The 23,034-nt window shown below is 37.6% G+C and overlaps 3 protein-coding genes across 8 annotated transcripts; 1 reads left to right on the top strand and 2 right to left on the bottom strand.

Annotated features, from left to right (window-relative positions):
• Positions 1-1,837: 1,837 nt before the first annotated feature.
• Positions 1,838-14,961, bottom strand: slc25a23a (solute carrier family 25 member 23a). 6 transcript variants are annotated; one of them, XM_048195946.1, is made up of 12 exons: positions 14,245-14,960; positions 9,340-9,466; positions 8,857-8,944; positions 8,659-8,770; positions 8,414-8,572; positions 5,580-5,732; positions 5,385-5,498; positions 4,773-4,940; positions 4,548-4,698; positions 2,864-3,020; positions 2,580-2,594; positions 1,838-1,963 (listed from the first exon to the last, which is right to left on the bottom strand). In XM_048195946.1, exons 1-12 carry the CDS (start codon positions 14,434-14,436, stop codon positions 1,960-1,962), a joined length of 1,440 nt encoding a protein of 479 aa, XP_048051903.1. In that variant the 5' UTR covers positions 14,437-14,960; the 3' UTR covers positions 1,838-1,959. The 6 variants fall into 6 exon arrangements, with proteins under 6 accessions (XP_048051903.1, XP_048051897.1, XP_048051896.1 ...); XM_048195940.1 differs by having other exon boundaries at positions 1,845-1,963; positions 2,533-2,594; positions 14,245-14,961; XM_048195939.1 differs by lacking the exon at positions 1,838-1,963 and having other exon boundaries at positions 2,409-2,594; positions 14,245-14,961.
• Positions 14,962-17,362: 2,401 nt separating this feature from the next.
• si:ch211-196h16.12 (regulator of G-protein signaling 4) lies at positions 17,363-21,194 on the top strand. The gene is made up of 5 exons (XM_048195947.1): positions 17,363-17,519; positions 17,602-17,667; positions 19,190-19,242; positions 19,360-19,523; positions 20,482-21,194. Exons 1-5 carry the CDS (start codon positions 17,476-17,478, stop codon positions 20,647-20,649), a joined length of 495 nt encoding a protein of 164 aa, XP_048051904.1. The 5' UTR covers positions 17,363-17,475; the 3' UTR covers positions 20,650-21,194.
• Positions 21,195-21,920: 726 nt separating this feature from the next.
• Positions 21,921-22,671, bottom strand: lg7h19orf53 (linkage group 7 C19orf53 homolog). The gene is made up of 3 exons (XM_048195938.1): positions 22,536-22,671; positions 22,326-22,381; positions 21,921-22,252 (listed from the first exon to the last, which is right to left on the bottom strand). The coding sequence occupies exons 1-3, from the start codon at positions 22,618-22,620 to the stop codon at positions 22,097-22,099; spliced, it is 297 nt and encodes a 98-aa protein (XP_048051895.1). The 5' UTR covers positions 22,621-22,671; the 3' UTR covers positions 21,921-22,096.
• Positions 22,672-23,034: the final 363 nt, after the last annotated feature.

Here is a 23,034-nt window from a genome sequence, read left to right as displayed (position 1 = left end):
ATCTGATGGCTTAGTGAGGCCTGCATAGCCAGCAATGACACTTCCTCTCTCAAGATCCATTAAGGTACTAAAAACATATTTAAATCAGTTCATGTGAGTACAGTGGTTCAATATTAATATTATAAAGCGACGAGAGTATTTTTTGTGTGCCAAAAAACTCCAAAATAATGACTTTTCAACAATATTTAGTGATGGGCCGATTTCAAATCACTGATTCTGAGGTTTATGAATCTTTTGTATCGAATTAGTGATTCGGATCTCCAATCAAACAGCTAAACTGCTGAAATCACGTGACTTTGGCTAATTCGATTCGTAAAGCTCTGTAGCAGCGTTTTGAACTCGGCCCATATAGATATTGTTGAAGAGTTGTTATTTATTTTTTTGGCGCACAAAAAGTATTCTCGTCGCTTTATAATATTAAGATAGAACCACTGTACTATTTAAATATGTTTTTAGTACCTTGATGGGTCTTGAGAGTTTCAATGGCTTTGCTCTAGAGGCCTCATTGAACCATCAGATTTCATCAACAATATCTTAATTTGTGTTCTGAAGATGAATGAAGGTCTTACAGGTGTAGATCGACATGAGGGTGAGTAATTAATGACATTATTTTCATTTTTGGGTGAACTAACCCTTTAACTGTTGGATATGGATATGCTAATGGACCGACTAAAAGAAACTAAATTCAATTTGAGACTTGAAATGCGAGTGGAATTTTGTGAATGAAAGGTGTTCGAATTTTGTGGAAACATGAGGGTGCAGATTTCGTCTTAACACATCCAAACTGTCTATCAGAATACATCTGCTGAAAGAGGTGATAAAGTACAGAGCACATTGACCTAGAAGTGATCCAAGGAAAGTCTTTTTTGCTTTTTTTCTATTTCTCCTGAAGGGTCAAAAATCAAGAAACGAACACACACACTCACTCTCTCCCATTCGTGAGTCCATAAGGCTTTCTGCTCCAAATTGTAGGCTACAGTACCTCATGCATTGAGGGTAACAGTTATTTAAACACAACTCCAAGGATGCATCCCAATTCATATACTTAGACTACAAACTGAAAGTACGTACTTCACTGGTGATGGGAAAGTATGTACTTCTGAGTATGTAGTAAGACAGTATGCCATTAACCGTGTTCTGATATCACAGAATTACTGTTTGTTTCTTAGCATTAAAGGGTTATTTCACCCAAAAATGAAAATAATGTCATTTATTACTCGCCTTCATGTCGTTCCACACCCGTAAGACCTTCGTTCATCTTCAGATATATTTCATATTTAAATCCGTTCATGTGAGTTCAGTGGTTCAAAATTAATATTATAAAGCAATAAGAATACCTTTTGTGCACCAAAAAAAACAACAACAACAAAAGAACGACTTTTCAACAATATTTAGTGATGGCCGATTTCAAAACACTGATTCATGAAGCTTCTGAGGTTTATGAATCGAATCAGTGGTTCGGAGCACCAAAGTCACATGATTTCAGCAGTTTAGCCGTTTGATAGGAGATTCGAATCATTGATTCGATTCGCAAAGCTCTGAAGCAGTGTTTTGAAATCGGCCATCATGAGATATTGTTGAAAAGTCGTTATTTTTTATTTTTTTTTTTTTGGCGTACAAAAGGTATTCTTGTCGCTTTATAATATTAAGATAGAACCACTGAACTCACATGAACTGATTTAAATATGTTTTTAGTACCTTTATGGATCTTGAGAGTTTCAAAGGCTTTGCTCTCAATAGAGGCCTCACTGAGCCATCGGATTTCATCAAAAATATCTTAATTTGTGTTCTGAAAATGAACGAAGGTCTTACAGGTGTAGAACAACATGAGGGTGAGTAATAAATGACATTATTTTCATTTTTGGGTGAACTAACCCTTTAACATCTACTTTTGTTAAAATCATATACATTCAAAAACTGCTGCTGCAGTTTCAGCCTTGCATTCCTCGATACTTTTCTTCATCTGAAAAAGTCGAAAGAGATCCATCACAAAAGTTATCTTGTACAGGGTTGGGGGGCAATATTAGCCAAAAAAAAAACATGCATGAATTCATGCTTTGAAGAAAATCCACTAAAAGAAGTATTCCATTTTGAGGGCATTATTCATGAAACACAAGCACAATGAATTTCCGTGCAAATCGATGTTCAGAAGATAATTTAAATGTGTTTCAGGAGTGACATCTTGTGTTTTGACACTATGGATGTGGATAGTTTGCAAACTGGGAAGTAGTGCAGGATTTTAGAATCAGTTAAACTTGAGTTCCGGAATCTTGAGTTGAGAATTCCAGAACTCTCGCCTCACTGCGATGATGATTCTGGGGGTTTCAGTACAGTAGAAGAGGCGAACTACTGGAGCACGGTTGATTAAACATACATGTTTCTCGAAACAGAGGCACTTTCAATCGTACTATGAGTTCAAAAGAAGGAAGTTAGTTTATTGTCCATTCCCATTTGGTGTTCAGTAGTGTGTGCACTGGGTTAAACACACACACACATACACGCAGTACAGCACATGCTCACACAGACACATACACACAAGCGTTCATTTTACCGCGTCCAGAGGAGTGTACCCTGTATACCTGAATATCAGGGCCCTGTTGACATGAAGAACACATCATGAACCTCAGTAATTCAGGAATGGATCAGGACAGCACTTAGATTCTGCATATTTCAGTGTTTTCTATCAGTTCATCGTTCATCCTCACATCCGCTGTTTTTGGTGAACATCACTCCAGTGATCTTATATATTGTAGGCTTAAATAAACTGGTCTTATCATTCTGTCAGGTTTAATTGGAGTCTGTTTTTTCTCATGACCTGACTCTCTCTCTCTCTCTCTCTCAGGTTCCCACTCCCAGTACTTTCCTCATGTGCTCGTAGACGACGTAGGAGATGCTGACCGCCGGGATGACCTTGAGGAAGTTCGGAGCGATGCCTCGGTAGAGTCCCACCACACCCTCCTGGGCCACGATATTCCTGAACAGGGTCAACATGGACAGCTGAGGAGCCCCCTTCACTGACGCTGAGGAGCGACCAGAGGAAACAGTGTGTCAAACATCTGCTGATGCCAAATCATTTTCAGAATCAGGGTTATTTTAGCATCAGTAATATACTATTAACTTTCAAGCTGCAACTACCAAACTCAAGTGAGACCTTTAGACTGTTCTAACTTACATTACTATAGTTGCGTCCCAAATGACGCACTATACACTATGTACTTATGCACTATGTACTCATCAGTGTAGTGTGTGAATTGTATAAGGTTATTTTGTCATTTAACATTGGAGTCTGACAGCCCCTTCCCCTCCACTATGTAATTAAAGCTGCGACAGTTGAGTGCATGAAGAGTCCAACAATCCACACTTTATTTTTTCCGTTAATTTATTGCATCATCCGGGTATTTAAAGTGCACTTTTTCTTTTTGCACACTATTTATACTTAAAAACATCATAGAATAGTGCATAAGTACGTGAATTGGGACGCACTGATCCGACTGATTTCCGAACAACCCCAAATTCCCATTGAGGGGGTCAAAACTTTTATATAATAACTAACTATTATAGAGTATTCAACTTCTAGTCTAGGACAACAATCTAAAACATGCTAGCAACATGCTAATTCATGCTAGCAATTGCTAAAACATGCTAGCAATGTGCTAATTCATGTTGGAAAAATGCTAATCATGTTAGCAAAATGTTAAAACATGCTAGTAATGTCATAAATCATGCTAGCAACATACTAAAGCATGGTAACAATGTGTTAATTCATGCTAACAACATGCTAAAACCTTGTATGTGCTAACTGATGTTAGAAACATGCTAGCAATATGTTAAAACATGCTATCAACGTGTTAAACCATGTTAGCACTATGTTAAAACACCATATCTATCTATCTATCTATCTATCTATCTATCTGTCTGTTTTCTGATAGACTGTATTGCCTTCAAAACCTTCAAACTTCACTTTCTGGTCATGCTTTCTCAAGCCAACATCAAAGTTTGTCTTGACAAACTTTTTTTATCTAGTTTGTATTTTGTATTAGTTTTTATTTTTATATTTTGTATTTTCTTTTTTATTTTAGTTACATTTTGTTGTGCTTTGTCATTTTTATTAGTTTATATAGTTTTTATTAATTTTTATTTCAGTTTTAAATTTAGTAATTTTACTACTACAAGTTAAACTACGAAAATGATAAATGTTTCTTTGGCAACAATCTAAAAAAAAAATAAGTTCAAGTTTTTTATATTTTATTTTAGTTCATGTTTGTTTTATTTCAAAATCCATTTGTGTCAGTTTCAGTATTAGTTAATCATTATAACGCTGTTTTGAATTACTAAAAAACAATCCTTCCTTCTTTCTTGATCATTAGCTATGTTTCCAAAGTATTTTTATGTTAAAAATGCTGGATGGAAATGCATAAAATCTTAAAATGCACATTAAAAAATGTATGTGCTCAATTGAACACATGGATAGAAATGGTGCTTTATTCGCAAATGTTTTATGCAAAAGTAAAATTCACAACTTGTCTGGTTCTGTGTCTGTCTCTCACCCTGAGCCTGCATGCGTGTTCGGATGAGGGCGAGCGGGTACGACGCCAGCTGTCCACAGGTGCTGGACACCGTGCCGCAGCCCACCAGCACCATGACGCCCGGGTCGGGCGAGCCCTCCGTGTGCCGCTGCAGCCAGGCGTTCTTCAGCGTCTGAGAGAGGAAGACAGCATGAGAAAGAGCCTTAATGAAGGAATTATTCTGAATACACACACACACACACACACCTCATAGACGGCAAGGTCTATGCCTGCATACGGGATGATGCCCAGCATGTTGGGCAGGTATCCTTTATAAAACGCCAGAACGCCCTCCTTCTGCAGGATCTGCTTGGCGCAGTCCGCCATGCCCGAATACTGTCCTGTTTTACGAAGAGTTAGACGAGTCTTTAGCACCTGCAGAACGACACAGACAGAAAGGAACAGAGTGAGTAAATAAAAGTAGAATCAACACAAAAACAATATAGGTCAGTCTAGTGAAGTCAGATGACTGCGTGAGGCTGGAATGGGCGATGTGATCTGATATAGAGTGCTGCAGGGTTGACGTCAAAACCCAGAAGTCTAATTCACCGCTGGTTCCCTCGAGATTTCCCTATGGGGTATTCAATTTCTGAGTAAAGTAAGGTCTGTGGTAAACATAACTTAATGAAACTTCAGAAACGTCACCATGCAAATGGGCCAGTGAATGCAGAGCTTAGTGTGCTTGAACTGTACATGAGGCCTTTGGTAATGTGAGCAGACATGTGACCGAGTTTGTTTTGACAGTGAGGCCTCACAATACAGAGTGACCTTGACGTTTAGTGTGTGCAGGAACCAGCTGCCATATATGTGTGTGTTTACCTCCATTGGGTATATGATAGTTTGAGCTGTAGCTCCCGCCAGTGATCCAGCGACGAATCTCTCCTGGACTTTCAGAGTTACTCCTTCTTTACTGCCTCTCATCAAGCGCTTAATCTACAGACACACACACAGAGAGAGAGAAGCTGAGCTTTGACTCGTGTTCACACAGCCGAGTGTAGAAAGACAGAGCTGTACCTGTTCATAGGCCAGGAATTTGATGGCTGTCTCGGGCGCGATCTTCAGCACGTTGATGCCGTTCCCCCTCCACAGCGCAGCGAGACCGCCTTCCTTCACCATCGCGCGGAGCCCACGCCACACGTTCCCCTTATCAGAGCTCTGGCCGTGCACCTTCACATTCAGAAAATACATATGCTTCAGTCCAACTAGATTATAATAAAACCAAAAACACCTGGACATAATAACTAAAAACTGTTGCAGTCATGTATGACCTCCAGGGGTCAGTGTGGTGCTGGATATAATATATTCACATAAACCTGGGCTTTTGCTAAATTGTAGAGCTGCACAATTAATTGTTAAAAGATTGCAATTTTGATTCAAACACCCTTCTTATTTCTAAATGACAATTATCCTGTGTCCATTAAACCTTTGACAAAATCACAGCGAACATTCAAATCTGTGTTGGTGCTTCCAGAGAGCAGTAATCATGTGTGTAGGTATGAAACAGCTTCACAAACAGTCATAGTATTGTTGTTTCCAGGGGCGTACATGCATCCCCCGCACTGTTAGAAACAGGTGATTCTTAACGTCTGCTAAATGAGACATAACTGATTATTGAGTTCTGCTGTCTTTTGTCAGGTGTTGCTCACATCCAGAGTAGAATTATAATTTCCCAATAAAGCAGTTGTTTTCAGCACAAACCATTGAAATTGAAATGCCCACACTAAATTGTTTGTAGTTCCTGTACCCTTTAAGCTTTAAACACATTTGTTGTCTTTTCTGTCTTTTCCAACTTTTAAGAATTAAGATAAAAGTTATTGTTCAAGTGTAGTGTAACTAAAATATTGTGCACAAAATATCTTTTTCATAAAAATAAAGTATAGATGTTCACAGTGGTCTCAAAGTCCCAAGTCCTGCAGTTATTTTTCAAATTTGAGTATGATATCACAAAAATAGGTTCCTGTAAGCTATCATGGCATGTTCCCAAAATTGCCACTAGGGTGCTCTAAAACGCCAATTGGTATTCTATTTAGAATTTATTATATGAACATTAATGTACTTACTTTGTACATTATGTACATAATTTGTTTGCCTTTGAGGGTCACATCACCTGACATCTGTCCCCCCCCACATTTAAAATGGCTGCTACGCCCCTGGTTGTTTCAGTGTTACAAATATTCATATATTATGTATAATGTAGCAGAATGACAGGGGAGAGACGAATTTGTTGAATAAATTTGTTGTTATTTTTGTTTTGTTTTTGTGCACAAAAATATTCTCGTCGCTTCATGATATTAATGTTGAACCGCTGTAGTCACATGGACTATTTTAACAATATTTTTACTATTTGTCTGAACCTTGAATTATGGTAATTTCATTGCTTTTAATGGAGGATAAAAAAACCTCTTGGATTTCATCAAAATAATTTGTGCTCTAAAGATGAACAAAGTAATAGTAACTTGCTGCTTTAAAGGTGCAGTATGTAATAATTGTGTCCGCTAGAGGTCGCTAGAGGCCTATTCAAAACAAAGGCGTAGCTTGATGAAGCCAAGTTTGAGCGCAGAATCTTGGGACATGTGGTCTTCACTTCAACGACCGGTGGAAAAGAATAGGGATAGGACTTGGGAAGAAATCATGTTCATGGATGAGATTATTAATGTTACTGTAGTATGAAGCAGAGCAGGAGCGAGTGTTGTGGCAGCTGAACGAGGCCGCTGGAGCGATTGCACAACACACGCCTCACAAGCAGCGGGACTTTTATTATGCCACAGTCGCCGGCGCCGCTTCCGCTTTTTCGGTCGTGAGTATGAGGTAACGCAGCTCTGTTTATCATATTAGATACATTTGAGTGTGTTGCAAATTATGTTATAACGTTACTCTGTGCATTCGCTCAGTGGCTGCTGTGAGACACTGTTACACACTGCAGTAAGATAGATCGATTTTAGAATATCATATTAAATACTGGATGGCTTGTGTTGATAAATGGCATGCAATTCATTTTAAAACATATTGTATGGAGAAAATGCTGTATTACTGTTACTACAAATAAAGCTGCATCTGATTATGCTATGTTAGCTACTTGACAAAATAGTGTTTTTCTCTGAGGCATGGTAAAGCATGGTACTCGCAAATAATCAAGAAAATTAGATTTAAACAATAAGACTAAACGTGTTGAGCTATATAACAATAATCATTTTTCTGTCTATAAATATATCAAAACAGTTGTTCCCTTGTCTATTAAAACATGTAAATATTAAAGCGTCTTTGGTGTTTCCATGGTTTCTACAAAAATAAACCGGAAACCGAGGGTAACGCGGGTATGACGCAATTGACAGGCGACTCCTCACACGTCCCGGAGCCTTGTTTAAAATTGCAATTTTCTCAAATAGTTGCAAACATTTGGGATAATGTAAGTACTCAAGTGAACAAAATATATAACACTGGCCTAGTGTTTTTTTTTTATATTTTACTGCAAAAAATATATTGCACCTTTAAATAACAATTTGTTACATTGTTACACCAGTAGGTGGCGACAAGTGACTATTAAAAATGTATTTGTCATTGAATCATTCATTCAACCCAATTTTTTTTAAGAATTCATTCAGATTCATTAAAAATTTAAAATAGTCTGCAGCAATTAACATTTGTCAGAGTAAATTATGTTATTTTATTTAGTTCAGAATTGTGATTTCTGTTTGAAACAAAACAAATCGTGGTTCTCATGTATTGACGGAGCTACTTTGCTAGCATTTCGAAAGCAAACGTGAATCTCCAAATGGGAAACTGGCATGAAATTTGCATCAAAGATACAATTGTACAGATCAGTTTAATTTCTTGATGTATTGTCTCACCTGCAGGAAGACCTTGAGTCTGTCGAGCGGCGCAGTTCCTGTTCTGGACACCGATCCCGCCACGGCACCTGCCATCAGCTGCCGCCACACGAAACCTGACTGCTTCTCCTTCTCCGAGAACTCATCCGGAACCGTCAAATGCTCTCCGATATCCAACATCTACACCAATGCACAACCACAGTTAACGAGGCTTGTTTTATAGTCATAAACCTCATCGTCTCAGCTGTGTGCATTTTGCTACATACCACAGAGTGTTTCCAGTACTGAGCGATTTCCTCCATGTTGTGCAAAGGGTTAAACAGGAAGTGATCTCGCCACTCGAACCAGTCGATAGTCATGGAATGGTCTTTGTCCATACTGTATGAACACATTTCACAAGTCACAGAATCACATAAAGGCACTTGAAAGCATTTTACAAACATGCTAAACACAAACACACGCACCTTTGCAGTATTTTGGCAGCCAGCTCCAACGAGATGTCCACGCCGAGATTGTGTAACGACTGCTGGATCTCCTCCGCGTCTACTTCACCTACAAAACACACAGATGTGCACAAACAATGCGTTATTGCTCTACAATGTAGGCGACATGATATGTAGACACTAATGATATGAGGCTATAGACACTTCTTGACGTAAAAATAAAAAAAGTTGTCTTGGCAACTTACTGAAATAAAATAGTTATATTAAATATAAATTATAATAGTTATATATAATATAAATACTAAAATTGCTAGAACTAAAATAAAAATCAATTAAAGCTAAATATAAATATAAAAAAACAAATAAAATTAATAAAAAATGGAAACTAAAAATATAAAAATAAAAGCTCATTCAAAATATTAATAAATACTATTTATAATCGAATATTAATAATACTAAAATAAGAGAGATTCTGGCAGTAATGTGAAGTTGACAGAAACAAACCATCGTTGTTGCGGTCCAAGCTGCGAAACATGAGCTTGAGGCGTTTCTCATGTGAACGCAGATACTCTGTGAACTCTTCGAAATCCAGCTGACCGTCATGATTGATGTCTCCTGCTCGTACAACCTGCTGAATGTAGGGCATACAGAGAGAGATAGAGGGGGAGAGGGAGAAATGGAGGAAAGAGGGATGCCGGGAACCATTAAGAGAGGTGGGATGGGGGTACAAATGAAGGAGAAAAGCACATTACAATTATGCAAAGCCACCAGCCCACACCAGCTACATGAAACATGAGCAATCAGAGCTCAAACGGTTAGTTTTCTGACAATAATCACTGAGTCTAAACATAGTCATCAAACGAAGAAAGCCAAGCGCACAAAACAGTAGCCTGACAATGTGCTTGAAGGGTTAGTTCACCCAAAAAATGAGCCTAAAGTGGTTCCAAACCTGTAAGAATTTCTTTCTTCTGTTAAACACGAAAGAAGATATTTTGAAGAATGTTTTAACCAAACAGTTGATGGACCCCATTGACTTCCATAGTATTTTTTGTTCTTCTCTATACAGAAGTCAATGGGGACCAGAAACTGTTTGGTTAACCATATTCTTTTTGTGTTCAGGAGAATAAATAAATTCATACAGGTTTGGAACAACTTGAGGGTGAATAAATGATGACAGATGCTCAGTTATATGTGAAATAACCCTTTAAGCAATTTATTAATTACTATATTAGTGTTTAAATCCACAATCAATATACAAACTGGCTAAATAATTGATGTTTAATGCTGCCTTCACATGCTATCAGAAATTTCCTACTTCCCACTTCTGAAGTCCTGATTACGAGCTTGACACATTCAAGTGCTTTGCTGTCGGAAAGAACAAATATCATGGAGGACATCGGGTTTATTCTAGCCTATTTCTTGAGGAAATCTTATTAAAGCCAAAGTGTATTGAAAATATTTAATTTTGAATAAAATGTAGCATCCCATTCATTGACAATATCAACAATGACCGCACATCTAGACAGTCAGCTTTCTGACTAGGGCTGGGTAAAAATATTGATTTCTTGATTTTAATCGATTCTCATCTTTACGAACCGATATCGATTCTTAAATCCCAAGAATCAAATAGTCTAGTCTGTTTTCAGTTGATGAATGAGCAGAATATGCGTCTCCCATCCAATAAATCACAATAATCTTTGTGCTTTGTTACTTTTGATATGAAGCAAAGTCTCAGATTTCAAATGATGTCCATCTTATTATGAGATTCAAAAAATAAATACTGTTTTGGCGCTGTTTAATGTGGCGTGACGGATCGCTTTAGTGCCTCAGTTAAAGAGAAGCATGTGAACATCCTCTCCTCCGCTTTAATACCAGTTACAGCGCGAAATAAACATGAATAAACATCTGAAGGTGTGTTAAAAGATACAGTACAACTTACTGAAATCTGTATCATGTCTCGTGTAATCGTCAATAAAACAGCTTGTAAACAAGGTCGCGTAACGTCACATTTACCTCAGAAAAACATATTCAGTGACCATAAACTCATTAGTCAGCTAGAAAAATGAACTCTAGAAAGCAGCATTCTGATAAATATAGATATGCACCGTTACACATTCATTATAATTTTTAATGTTCTTCAATATTTAATGCATGTTTGAATAAATCAGTTATGACAGCCGTGATTTAAATGTTTATATTTCAAAAAAACGAATTGGAGTAGAAATATGATCATGTAATTCTAAACTTTATTTATAATAAAAACATCATTGAGTGTAATTTAAGTGTTTTATATAAAAATAAGTTAATTTAACCTTTAGTATTATTATAGTAGTACCAGCTGACTCTCATGTGTAGTTTACAGCATTAGTTGAGAGATTTTTTTCCTCTAGAAAATTTGGCATGTACTGTAACTGAAATACTACATCCAAAATAATCAATATCGAATCGAAATAGTAATCGAATCGAATCGAGAAAATTGTGTCAATACCCAGCCCTAATTCTGACTCAGGAATTTCGGTCATACAAGCAATTTTCACTGTGTATAAAACACACAATATAGTTATTCATATATGTAAATATGTACTACTTTAACAACAAGATGTGGCTGTTGTGGAAAAAACGAATCAAGAATATCAGTCAGAGCAGCAAACGTTCTCCATGTTTAAAGTTTAAGGCCCGCCCAACTCAGGAATTTGGGTATCACAATTATCTCTACTTTCCCAGTAGTAAATACGACTTGAGAGGGTGTTCAGTTTTTAACTAGGAAACTTGTGATAAGACTGATAGCATGTGAAGCATTTCTGATGTGACTCTATCCAGAATTTCTGTACTTTGAGAGAGTTGTGGAAATAATCATGCATCTGGCTGTGAACTACAAATTACAAAATGTTACAATAGAAACTACAAATGCATGTTTTTTTCAGGATGTCGCCTCATGACATTCAGTTCCCCCGTGCAGCATGTCTGAACGTGTTTCTCTGAGCTGCACAAACGTGGAGGATTAGAGGCATTTCGCTGCTAGTCTCTGGGCTCTTGGGTTTTAAAATCAGCAGAATTAATTATGCTGTTTTATGATGAGGACATTGTGAACAAAACTGACCCACGGTGCCTAAAATAATAAATGACTCAGGATAACTGGCACTGGCAAACTCATTCCAGACCATTATTCCCACAACCTCTGGAATGTTATAGAGTAAATCACCTTGTAAGAGAAAATATGCCAGTAATTTCTCCCATTTAACTAGCTTTACCTCCTCAGTGGTTATAGACATCTACACAATCCCCATGTGTGTGTTATTGTGTTTATGTGAGCCAGCCGTCACATGATATTTACTCTCACATGGATCGAATCCAAGACGCTGACCTTTCGCACACTCTACAGCCTACGTGTGTATTTCTGAGAGCAAGCGTGTGAAGTTTAACACTTTTGTCTCAATATACATTCATCGTTATGCATAATGCAAATATATAAACACATGCACACGTGTCAACTTTAGCAAGCACAATATCACACTACAAAATCATCAACTACAGGTCAAAAAATCAATATGACACAAGATGCTCGCAGGCAAATGGATCAATAACCCAATCACTCATGCTGATTTATAAACTACAGGTTTAAAGTACAGTATGTTAGTATATAAACAGCATTCAGCATGCCGTGGAGAGATTAGATAACTCAGTGATTTGATCATAACTAAGCCGGCACTGGGTTTGACCTCTGGCATTATATCATAGCGGGAAACATAGAACTTAGTGATCAAAGTGTAAGCAAAAAATAGTGATGCTTGACTTTAAACCCCATTATTTCTTATCCTTCAGATCATGCACCGCTGGTGATGTGGGCAGACACTTCACACTAGTCTGCCGGATTATTTCGGATGGCAGGTGATGCTGATTTAGCGCCAGCGGGTGATGTTGCCCTTCCTCTGTTCCTGCCACTGACCTTGAGATCATTAACTATTAAGCTCATAAACTGGTTCATTAGTGCTGCAGCGCAGTACTCTTATCTGCCCCGTTCGTGACCCTGACCTGGAGGCACTGGAAACAAGAATCCTGCTTTGTAGTCTTTCTTTTATCATATGAAGCACTAAGCATTTGAGCATGTTGGTAAGCAGCTGTATAATGAGTTATACTCTCACTAATGGCTCCAGCACATCTGTCTAATCTGAGCTGAGCATCAGACGCTTTCTGTGTCCCAACCAGCAACAAATGACTTTTTGTTGCTTGCTTGCTTGCTTTCTGCTCCCATGGCACTGCCTAAACGTATATTAAATATCATGGTTTCTACAGGTGCGTCCTATTTTGTGTACTTCTGCACTATTCTACACCGGTTTGTAATGTAATAGTGCGAGTAGTGCACTGGAAATATAATTCCCTTCAAATTAAAAATGTTTGGAAATTTTTCCATTTTAGATGAAACTACCCTTATAAAACTGACATGTAGCGCCGGTGCGCTTCAGGCGACCCGAGTTCGAGTCCCGGCTTGTGGTCCTTTCCCGATTCCGTACCCCTCTCTCTCTCCCACTTCGCTTCCTGTCTAGTAATTGTCCTTTCATAATAAAGGGAAAAACACCAAAAATAAATCTAAAAAAAAAAAAAAAGAAAAAAGATTTGTTATGCATTTATTGTGGCCTAATCCACCACATTTTTAACATAAGAGTGATTACGGTTTGTAATGTAATAGTGCAAGTAGTGCACTTGAAACATAATTCCCTTCAAATGAAAAATGTTTGGAAATTGTTCCATTTTAGATGAAACTACCCTTATAAAATTGATTTGTTATGTACTTATTGTAGCCTAATTATTAACATAAGAGTGAGCGTGTTCATTTTTAACTTGATTGTTCAAGGCTTCATACAAAAAATTTAATGCAGCTTAATGTTGCGAACTGGTATTTATCATTTTATTTTAATGTATTTTAATGTATGTAATCAAAAACACAATAGTTTGTAGCACAAATACCATTTACTGCACACTTTGGTATTCTTCTAATTGCTTATACCGGCTAACCGGAAGTCTCGCACAGTCACAGGAAATAGCTTAATTTAACGTTTAAAAATAGGGTGGACAGAGCAAGTACACAATGTACAGTACATGATTTGGGACGCAACTTTTATCTTTAGACTCGCCCCGCCCACTATTAAATCTCATTGGTCCGCATCTCGCTCTGCATTATTGAATATTAAACATCAACTATGATCTGATTGGCTGCGATTGTATCGCGTACTGCAGCATTTTCACTTTCAGTGTTTAGACAAAATTACGCTAAGGGTCACATGACCTGCTGGAGAAGCAGGTTATTATCTCCAGATCTGACATTAAATCATAAACCTGTCTATTCTTATCCTGTTCTATAAATACCCTTCCGTTATGAGCGTGTGTAACGTTATTGGGTTTCTTCCGTACCTCCTCCACCGAGCTCCACGACATCCCGCGGACGGCGAGTCCGATCCGCAGTTCGTTCACATCGATCCGCCCGTCCTTGTTCAGATCCAGCTGCTCGAAGAGCTCGGCCCAGAGCCGCTCGCGCTCGGGGTCGACCCCGCTGTCCTGGCATCGCGCCCTCGTCCAGCCCGAGCGGCATCCGCGCTGCCACATGATGATATCCGCGCACGGTCACCCGCGGAGACGCATCGGCTCGGTCAAAGACGGAAGGACGCGTTGTGCGTGCGTCCAAAAAAGGAGCCGTTAGCGAATTAAACCCCCTCGCGAAGCTCGCGCTTTGCAGATGGTGTCAAACAGCTGTTTGTCGCGCGAGAACCAGGAAGCTTTCACAATCATGAATACAGTACGTCCAAGAAATCCACGCGCTACCTGTTTGTATCCATAAGCAGCACTGCGATATTTTAAAACGAGCTGAAAGTACCGCGCTGTCTTCATGCGTCAAAACATGATGAACGCGTATGAAACGCGTGTCGAGGACTGCAGTGACTTAATGCCGCCGCAACTCACCGATACAACAGCGGCTTCAGATTACACCCTCAGGAGGGGCTTCCTTTTGCCAACACATGAGTGATTTAAGCAGATATGGCCCAAAATATCCCAACCTGAAGTATTAAGAGAGAAATAGTGTTAAATCAGGTCTAATTAAATGCAGCAACTTCTCTGAGTCAATCACCAATGACTCTGCAGATAAATGACATGCACTAGCTTATCAGACCTCACTGTAAAAGCACAGTGTGTGATAAGGAGAACATATAGTCAAGCTAAGTTAGTCAAACGATTGAGAGTAGACAAACACATCTAATATGAAAAAATAGCTGGTTTTGCATGGTTAGATGGTCCAGACTGGTTGTTTAGATCATAAGCCGGTCTAGATCAGATAAACGGCTTGCCAGTTTTTGATCTGGTAGAAGTAGAGCATTTTTGTCAGTTTGGTTAGACCTAGTAGACATCCAAAAAAACAGCTACTATGTGGCAAAAACCAGTTTGACCACCTCAAAGGGTGGATAGTTCACCCAAACATTCTGGCAATATTTACTCGCCCTCATGTCTTTTTGAATGCATATGACTTTCTGTCTTCCATGAAACACAAAAAGGTTTTTATTTAAAAAAGTCATTATTATATAAAAAAGTCAATAGATGAATGATATCAAGCTTTAAAAAAATGAAGTCATTTGATAGATTTATGTGAGGAACATCCTCAAATACCCTCTGGTACTCTTCGGTCATTAATGACCGAAAAAATTTACTTTTTTTTTTTTTTTTTTTAATTTTTCACTTCGGAATGGTACGAAACGTTTTGACACATGCCATGTAAAAAAAAGAAAAAAGAAAATCATGGACATCATGATTCGAAAAGGTTGAATGGTCCTGAAAAAAAATTTGTCACACTTGTACTGTTTGCAGAAACAAATGGGGGAAAAATCATCTAGTGGAAGCATTAAGTACTGCGTCCAAACAAAATCTTTCTGAAAGATAACTTTTTGAGATATCAACCTCAAATTTGGAACACAACTTGTTTAGATTAATGGCTTTGATTTACTCAGTTTTACAGTTTTAGAGTAAAATGTGTTTTGGAAAATATATATTTAGTATAAAAATTTAAAATAATATTTTTGTACAGAAGCCCTAAACCGCATGGTGGGGTGGGGGAAAAGAAAACGTCTCGTTATTTCGACATAACTTGTTCTTTCAACATAACAACTCTTTATTTCAACATAACTTATTTCGACATAATATCTCGATATGTCAACATAATATCTCATTATTTCAACATAATATCTTATTTCGATATAACTCGTTATTTCGAGGTATTAAGTTATTTCGACATATCTCATAATTTTGACAATAACTTGCTATTTTGAGTTAAGTCATTATTTTGACATAAGTCCTTATTTCAACATAACACGCTATTTCAACATGATATCTTGTTATTTCGACATATCTCATTATTTCGACATAACTCGTTATTTCGATATTAAGTTGTTATTTCGACATAATATCTCATCATTTTGACAATAACTTGCTATTTTGAGTTAAGTCGTTATTTCGACACAAGTCCTTATTTCAACATAACACGTTATTTCAACATGATATCTCATTATTTCGACATAACTCGTTATTTTGAGATATTAAGTTATTTCGACATAATATCTCATTTCGACAATAACTTGCTATTTTGAGTTGTCATTATTTTGATACAATTCCTTATTTCAACATAATAACTCATTATTTTGACATATCTCGTTTTTTTGACAACTTGTTTTTTCAACATAATATCTTGTTATTTCAACATAATATTTTATTTCGACATAACTCATTATTTCGAGATATTAAGTTATTTCGACATAATATCTCGTCATTTCGACAATAACTTGCTATTTTGAGTTATTAAGTCCTTATTTCAACATAATAACTCTTTATTTCAACATAATTCAGGGGTCTCAAGTCTCACGCATTTCAACCAGTTCACACGCCACACCTTGTATTTCTCACGCTGAGAAGGGATAAACTTGTCCTGCAAGTTATCAAATCCCCTAAAAATACAAAATAATAAATAAAAAACATTATCGATCTAAAATATAGTTCATTCATTTCAATGAAATAATAAAAAATAAAAATATTGGTAATTTTTGACCGTCACGCGAGGAGCACCCAAGTAGTTTTTTGCTGAAACTATCCCTTTTGTTTGTTCTCTGTTTTCCAGCAGGGAAAATTATGCAACATGAGAACAATAATGTTAATTTTAAATGCATTCGCCATCACTTCTTCTTAAATGCTACGATCAATAATAGAGCTCAACAAATGTCAATGGCTGGAAACAAGCTATTCCATTAATTCATGCTAAGATCAGCACAGATAGCCTACTGCACACCTGTTCCTTCACTCCCCTTTCCCGACACAAATACAGGTGATTCACACACAGATACACACTCTCTGAACAGAACCGCTGTCAGCTGCTGTTCACACTAACTGTACAAATGTCAACACAAAGCACACTCACCACTGAACTCGAGTGATTAGTCTGAGATACAGTCATTGTGTTGTGTTCTCACCCAACAGCTGTCGGTGTTGTTTCATGATCTCAGGATCAGATTAATGTCACTATATAAGAGCAGGACACAGAGACAGACAGAGACAAACCGTGCTGGAGACATCTGATCGTTTCTTTGAGGTCCATTCTCAGGTTGTGTGATGTGTAAGGGGTTGTCTGCCATCCCCTCCTCATGCCTGGAGAAGTGAGTATCTGCGTTTGTGGAAAGACAGATTGTATTGCAGTATAAAATTGTTTATGGATGTGAAACTGTCTTGATGTTTCAGGGCGAAGGGCATGAGGGTCAAGCTATCCCACCTGGCCGAAAAGCAGGAATGGGTTTACAAACACAGGTAACACAACTGCATTGCTCTCATTTAAAGTCCTTTTCTTGGTTCAGTATATTAAATTATATGCATTTTTGGCATAATGTTGCTTACCACAAAAGTATCCACTTTTCTTTAAAAAGAAACACTAAGTTCACACTAAGAACGATAAATATAACGATAACAATATTAGCGCAGTTATGCTGCTTTAAACTTGGTTACGAAACTTGGTAAAGGTTTTGGCACTTGCTATGTGAACACAAAAAAAAAAATCATGGACATGATTCAAAAAGCTTAATTGATAGTCAAACTTGTATCGTTCGTGGTCAAACATGAGCGCATTAGAAATGAATCAGAATCAAATTTCACCTAGTGGAAGCCTTTGGTACTGCGCCCAAACAAAATTTTACTGAAGGCTCATATTTTGAGATATCAACCTCAAATTTGGAACACAACTTGTTTAGATTTATGGCTTTTTTTATAGTAAAACGTGTTATGGAAAACATATATATTGCAAATAAACTTTTAATGTAAGATTTTTGTGATTTTTTCATAACAAAAAAAACATAAAATTCTATAACTTTTTTTAAAGCTCACTTTTTAAGCTTTTCACTTCAGCAATAATCTGTCAAGTGTCTTAAAAAAGAGAACAGACTTAAGTCTGTACTCCACAACATTCAAGAATTATAACAGTTTAAGTTATAAATTTCATTTTCAGGTCTATGCTCAAAAAGTTGTGAATGTATTAATCCTAAATATTAAAGGATTAATTCACTTCAGAATTAAAATTTCCTGATAATTTACTCACCTCCATGTAATCCAAGATGTTTATGTCTTTCTTTCTTCAGTCGAAAAGAAATTAAGGTTTTTGAGGAAAACATTCCAGGATTATTCTCCATATAGTTGACTTCAACAGTTACCAACAGGTTGAAGGTCCAAATATCAGTTTCAGTGCAGCTTCTAAGGGCTCTACATGATCCCAGACGATGAATAAGAGTCTTAGCAAAACGATCGGTCATTTTCCAAAAAAATAAAAAATGTAGGCTACTTTTTAACCACAAATGCTCTTAATTTCTTTTCGACTGAAAAAAGAAAGACAAACATAAACATCTTGGATGACATGTGGGTGAGTAAATTATCAGAAATTTTTAATTCTGAAGTGAACTAATCCTTTAGCAACTGCAAATATAATTTAGTACCATAAAATCCCCTAAAAATACAAAATATATATAAAAAAGTACAAGTTAAACAGATTTAATGTAAAGTGTGTGTGTGTGTGTGTGTGTGTGTGTGTGTGTGTGTGTGTGTGTGTGTGTGTGTGTGTGTGTGTTTTAATATAAGCTTCACGTTTCTGCTTTTAAAACAATTTACATTGTAAGTGCGTCACCGTAACCATATTTTTTTTCTAAGAAAACCAGGTGCGCGTCGAGGTCATTTTTGTGGTAATGAACATTATGCCAGAAATACTATCGATTGAAGTTAACGTGTACAGAACCCTAATTATTAAGACATAAACAAGCTCAACAAATCATCTACTTTTTTTCTTCAGAGCGAATGAGGAAAAGCTGCCTCAGGACTTGGAGTCTCTGCTCAACAGCAAACGTGAGAGGACGTCCAGTGGTTTAACCTTATACTGTTAAACTTCAGCTTGCGACTTTCGCTTCTGTTTTTAAAACTGAAGCTCATCGTGCTATTAACCTTTAATCGCTCTCTCCTCAGTGGGCATTCAGACTTTCCGCTGGTTCCTGCGCTCAGAGTTCAGCGAGGAGAACCTGGAGTTCTGGCTGGCGTGTGAAGAATACAAGAACTCGCCTGAATCCAAACTGGCGGGAAAAGCCCAGAACATCTATAACCAGTTCATCAACCCCGACGCTCCTCATGAGGTGAGAGACCAAAGCAGCTCGAATTCATGTATTTTTTTAAAATCTGTATAATTATGTATTTATATAAATAAATAGTTTTACTACATATAATGTTTATTTTTGCATAGATTTTGGCGGGAAATGTGCTTACTGTAACTGTAAAATGTTATAAGCAAAACATCTTAAAGGTGCAATATGTAATATTTTTGCAGTAAAATATCCAAAAACCAATAGGCCAATGTTATATATTTTGTTCACTTGAGTACTTACAATATCCCAAATGTTTCCAACTAGTAAATTGTGAGAAAATTGCAATTTTATCCAAGGCTCCGGGACGTGTGAGGAGTCGCCTGTCAATGGCGTCATACCCGCGTTACCCTCGGTTTCCGGTTTTATTTTGTAGAAACCATGGAAACACCAAATACTTTAATATATTACACGTTTTAATAGACAAGAAACAACTGTTTTGATATAGACAGAAAACGAATTATTGTTATATAGCTCAACACGTTTAGTCTTATTGTTTAAATCTAATTTTCTTGATTTTTTGCGAGTACCATGCTTTACCATGCCTCAGAGAAAAACACTATTTTGTCAAGTAGCTAACATAGCATAATCAGATGCAGCTTTATTTTTAGTAACAGTAATACATAATTTTCTCCATCATACAATATGTTTTAAAATTAATTGCATGCCATTTATCAACACAAGCCATCCAGCATTTAATATGATATTCTAAATTTTATGTCCCAATTCCGCTCTAAAACTTGGCGTCATCAAGCTACGCCTTTGTTTTGAATAGGCTTCTAGCGGACAAAATTATTACATATTGTACTTTTAATTGACCTAAAAATAGGCTTCATTTAATTTTTCTAAAGTGTGTTTTTATTCTTCTTCTGATTTTGAAGTAAAATATAACCCAGGCGTGTTCTTGACAGGTTTGATGATATTCACTGAGCTCATATGAAATGTTTCTCAGGTGAATCTGGACAGCGAGACGCGTGAGGCGTTGACGGGGTTGATGCAGGAGCCCACGGCGGACACGTTTGATGAGGCTCAGCACCGCATCTTCTCCCTGATGGCCAAAGACTCATTCCCGCGCTTCCTGCGCTCCTCTTATGGCCAACAGCCTATCAGAGTCCTGTGAGATGCATCATGCTATCAAACCCACTGTTTAGTCATTTAGTTAAAGGATTAGTTCACTTTAAAATGAAAATTACCCCATGATTTACTCACCCTCAAGCCCTCCTAGGTGTATATGACTTTCTTCTTTCTGATGAACATAATTGGAGTTATATTAATAATCACCCTAATGCTCCCAAGCTTTATATCGGCATTGAACATGTTTGAAGCTTGAGAAAGTGCATCCATCCAACATAAACGTACTCCACACGGCTCTGGGGGGATAATAAAGACCTTCTGAAGCAAAGCGATGCATTTGTGTAAGAACAATATCCATATTTAACAAGTTATGAAGTAAAATATATTCTACTTATGAAAAAAGTGTAACGCCTCTCACAGTTTAAAATGCTTACGCTACGCCTTCCCTTTTTCCGCAAGTTGAATGGGGAAGGTGTAGGATGTAGCGTAAGCGTTTTGAACTGCGAGAGTTTTACACTTTCTTCGTAAGTTAAATACGGAAGGCGTCTGGCGGAAGCTAGATATTTTACTTCATAACTTGTTTAAATATATTTTTTGTACACAAACGCATCGCTTCGCTTCAGAAGGTCTTTATTAACCCCCCGGAGCCATGTGGAGTACGTTTATGATGATAGATGTGGATGGAGACACTTTCTTCAGCTTTATACTCGTTGGTCCCGTTCACTGACATTATAAAGCTCGGATGCGTCAGGATATTTATTAATATATCTCCGATTGTGTTCATCAGAAAGAAGAAAGTCATATACACCTAGGATGGCTTGAGGGTGAGTAAAGCTTGTGCTAATTTTCATTTGAAAGTGAACTAATCCTTTAATCTGTTGTCTGTAGAGATGCACGAGTCACGGTCAGGTAGAACATAGTTTAGTAGGACGTGAACTCTTTAGCTATTTCAAAACGTGCAATTGCTCACTGTGCCTTTATATATTTAAACCTGACGATTTAATAAAGTAACTTGCATCAAAACAGGAGTGTTGTGCAATGAAGGCAAGCTGTCAATCACACTGAGAGCCAATCAGAGGAAGCTGAAGGTCGCCAGACAGCTGAGGCTGAACAAAGAAAATGAAGCCGGCAACGAGCGGCACGTCCTTGACAACGGCGGGAAAACCTTCAGGGATTTACACTCGCAGACTAATAAAGTGTGTGCGGTTGCTTAACAGTGGAAAAAGTGGCTCTGGTTTATGAGATAAACACACAAAGAAGGGAAAGGGGCTATAAAACCAGATCATAACATAGTAAAATCACCGTCACCAGGCAAAGTTTGTTCAAATGAATATATTATGAAAGCTCACAATCATTTATCATTTTATTCTATAAAAATAACAGTCACAAGTCCCAATGATCATGGCCCGTACACTATCAGTCAATGTAAAGTTGTGTTTTTATATGGCGGTGAGCGCCACCTAGCGGCTGTACAGCAGATGGCATCAGTTGTGTCATTTGGATGAGCCAGCAGCAGCTGGTTTCGAGGATCCGGCTGTCCCGCTTTTCCCTGCGGGAGTTTTCAGCACACTCAGTTTCTTATGAAGAGACTTGCTGGCCCTCTGTGTGACTTCGTGTTCAATCCTGTTCCTGATGGCCACCTCCAAACCCTGCATCACAAACATCAATTAAATCACGATTATTTGACATAGACATTTAAATGAGGACTGAACCAGGTATTACCTTCTTCAGCTTCTGCTGTTGGACCACTTGTGCTTTTTTGGGTGCGATGATCCTTCCTGAAACAGAGTAAACAGGGTACTGAACACAAGTGCGCATGCGCGACTGTACATAAGCAAATGCGTTTGCTTAGCATGCTGCTAATGAGAAGTCTCGTTTGAGCGCTTTTACGTTCAGAAGGACACGGTCTCCTCAAGAACACAATATTTTTACCTCCCTTCTTGAGTCCTTTCGGTTTTTGTTGCTTTTTAGCTCCTCCGGGTCGCTGCGCCTTAAATTTCTGTTTGCCTTGTGCCATTTTTACAGCCTGATCGCAACCGGAAACAGAAAGACGTAAGACACGAAATAGAATAAAAGTCTTTAAAAACCCCTAGGGTGAAATTTAAAATAAAAGTCTCTTCTGAACAACAAACATAAGCAGCGTCTCATTTTGAAGGCTGCGTCCTCCGGAGGTCACATTTGAAGGCTGCACGTCATCGACGTGGTCTCATTTAAGAAAAATAACCGTTAGATTGCAAAGTAAGGAAGAAATTACAGTATTTTACGCCTCATGAGGAATAACATTCAATTTTATTATGGTTAACTTTCTTAAGACATCTTCGACGACGATGCCTAAAAATGCATAGAATATCAGTTATGATATTATGAATTCTGAATACCAAGTATATAATCATATTTTAAGTAAAAACGTTTTGACAACATGATTAAATGA

The sequence above is a fragment of the Megalobrama amblycephala genome, linkage group LG7 (genome assembly GCF_018812025.1).
Source record: "Megalobrama amblycephala isolate DHTTF-2021 linkage group LG7, ASM1881202v1, whole genome shotgun sequence".
NCBI lineage: Eukaryota > Metazoa > Chordata > Actinopteri > Cypriniformes > Xenocyprididae > Megalobrama > Megalobrama amblycephala.
This window is presented reverse-complemented; position numbering and strand designations above follow the sequence as displayed.

What these genes read in the sequence shown, in the direction of transcription:
- slc25a23a (XM_048195940.1), bottom strand. Translation starts at nt 14,436, where the DNA reads ATGTGGCAGCGCGGATGCCGCTCGGGCTGGACGAGGGCGCGATGCCAG. An exon ending in TAGACCTTGCCGTCTATGAG is followed by an intron (nt 4,699 to 4,772) that starts GTGTGTGTGTGT and finishes TTCCTCTCTCAG; the next exon opens with ACGCTGAAGAACGCCTGGCT. An exon ending in GTCGTCTACGAGCACATGAG is followed by an intron (nt 2,595 to 2,863) that starts GAAAGTACTGGG and finishes TCATGTCAACAG; the next exon opens with GGCCCTGATATTCAGGTATA.
- si:ch211-196h16.12 (XM_048195947.1), top strand. Translation starts at nt 17,476, where the DNA reads ATGTGTAAGGGGTTGTCTGCCATCCCCTCCTCATGCCTGGAGAA. An exon ending in GAATGGGTTTACAAACACAG is followed by an intron (nt 17,668 to 19,189) that starts GTAACACAACTG and finishes TTTTTTCTTCAG; the next exon opens with AGCGAATGAGGAAAAGCTGC. An exon ending in ACCCCGACGCTCCTCATGAG is followed by an intron (nt 19,524 to 20,481) that starts GTGAGAGACCAA and finishes AATGTTTCTCAG; the next exon opens with GTGAATCTGGACAGCGAGAC.
- lg7h19orf53 (XM_048195938.1), bottom strand. Translation starts at nt 22,620, where the DNA reads ATGGCACAAGGCAAACAGAAATTTAAGGCGCAGCGACCCGGAGGAGCT. An exon ending in GAAAGGACTCAAGAAGGGAG is followed by an intron (nt 22,382 to 22,535) that starts GTAAAAATATTG and finishes ACTCTGTTTCAG; the next exon opens with GAAGGATCATCGCACCCAAA. An exon ending in AACAGCAGAAGCTGAAGAAG is followed by an intron (nt 22,253 to 22,325) that starts GTAATACCTGGT and finishes TTTGTGATGCAG; the next exon opens with GGTTTGGAGGTGGCCATCAG.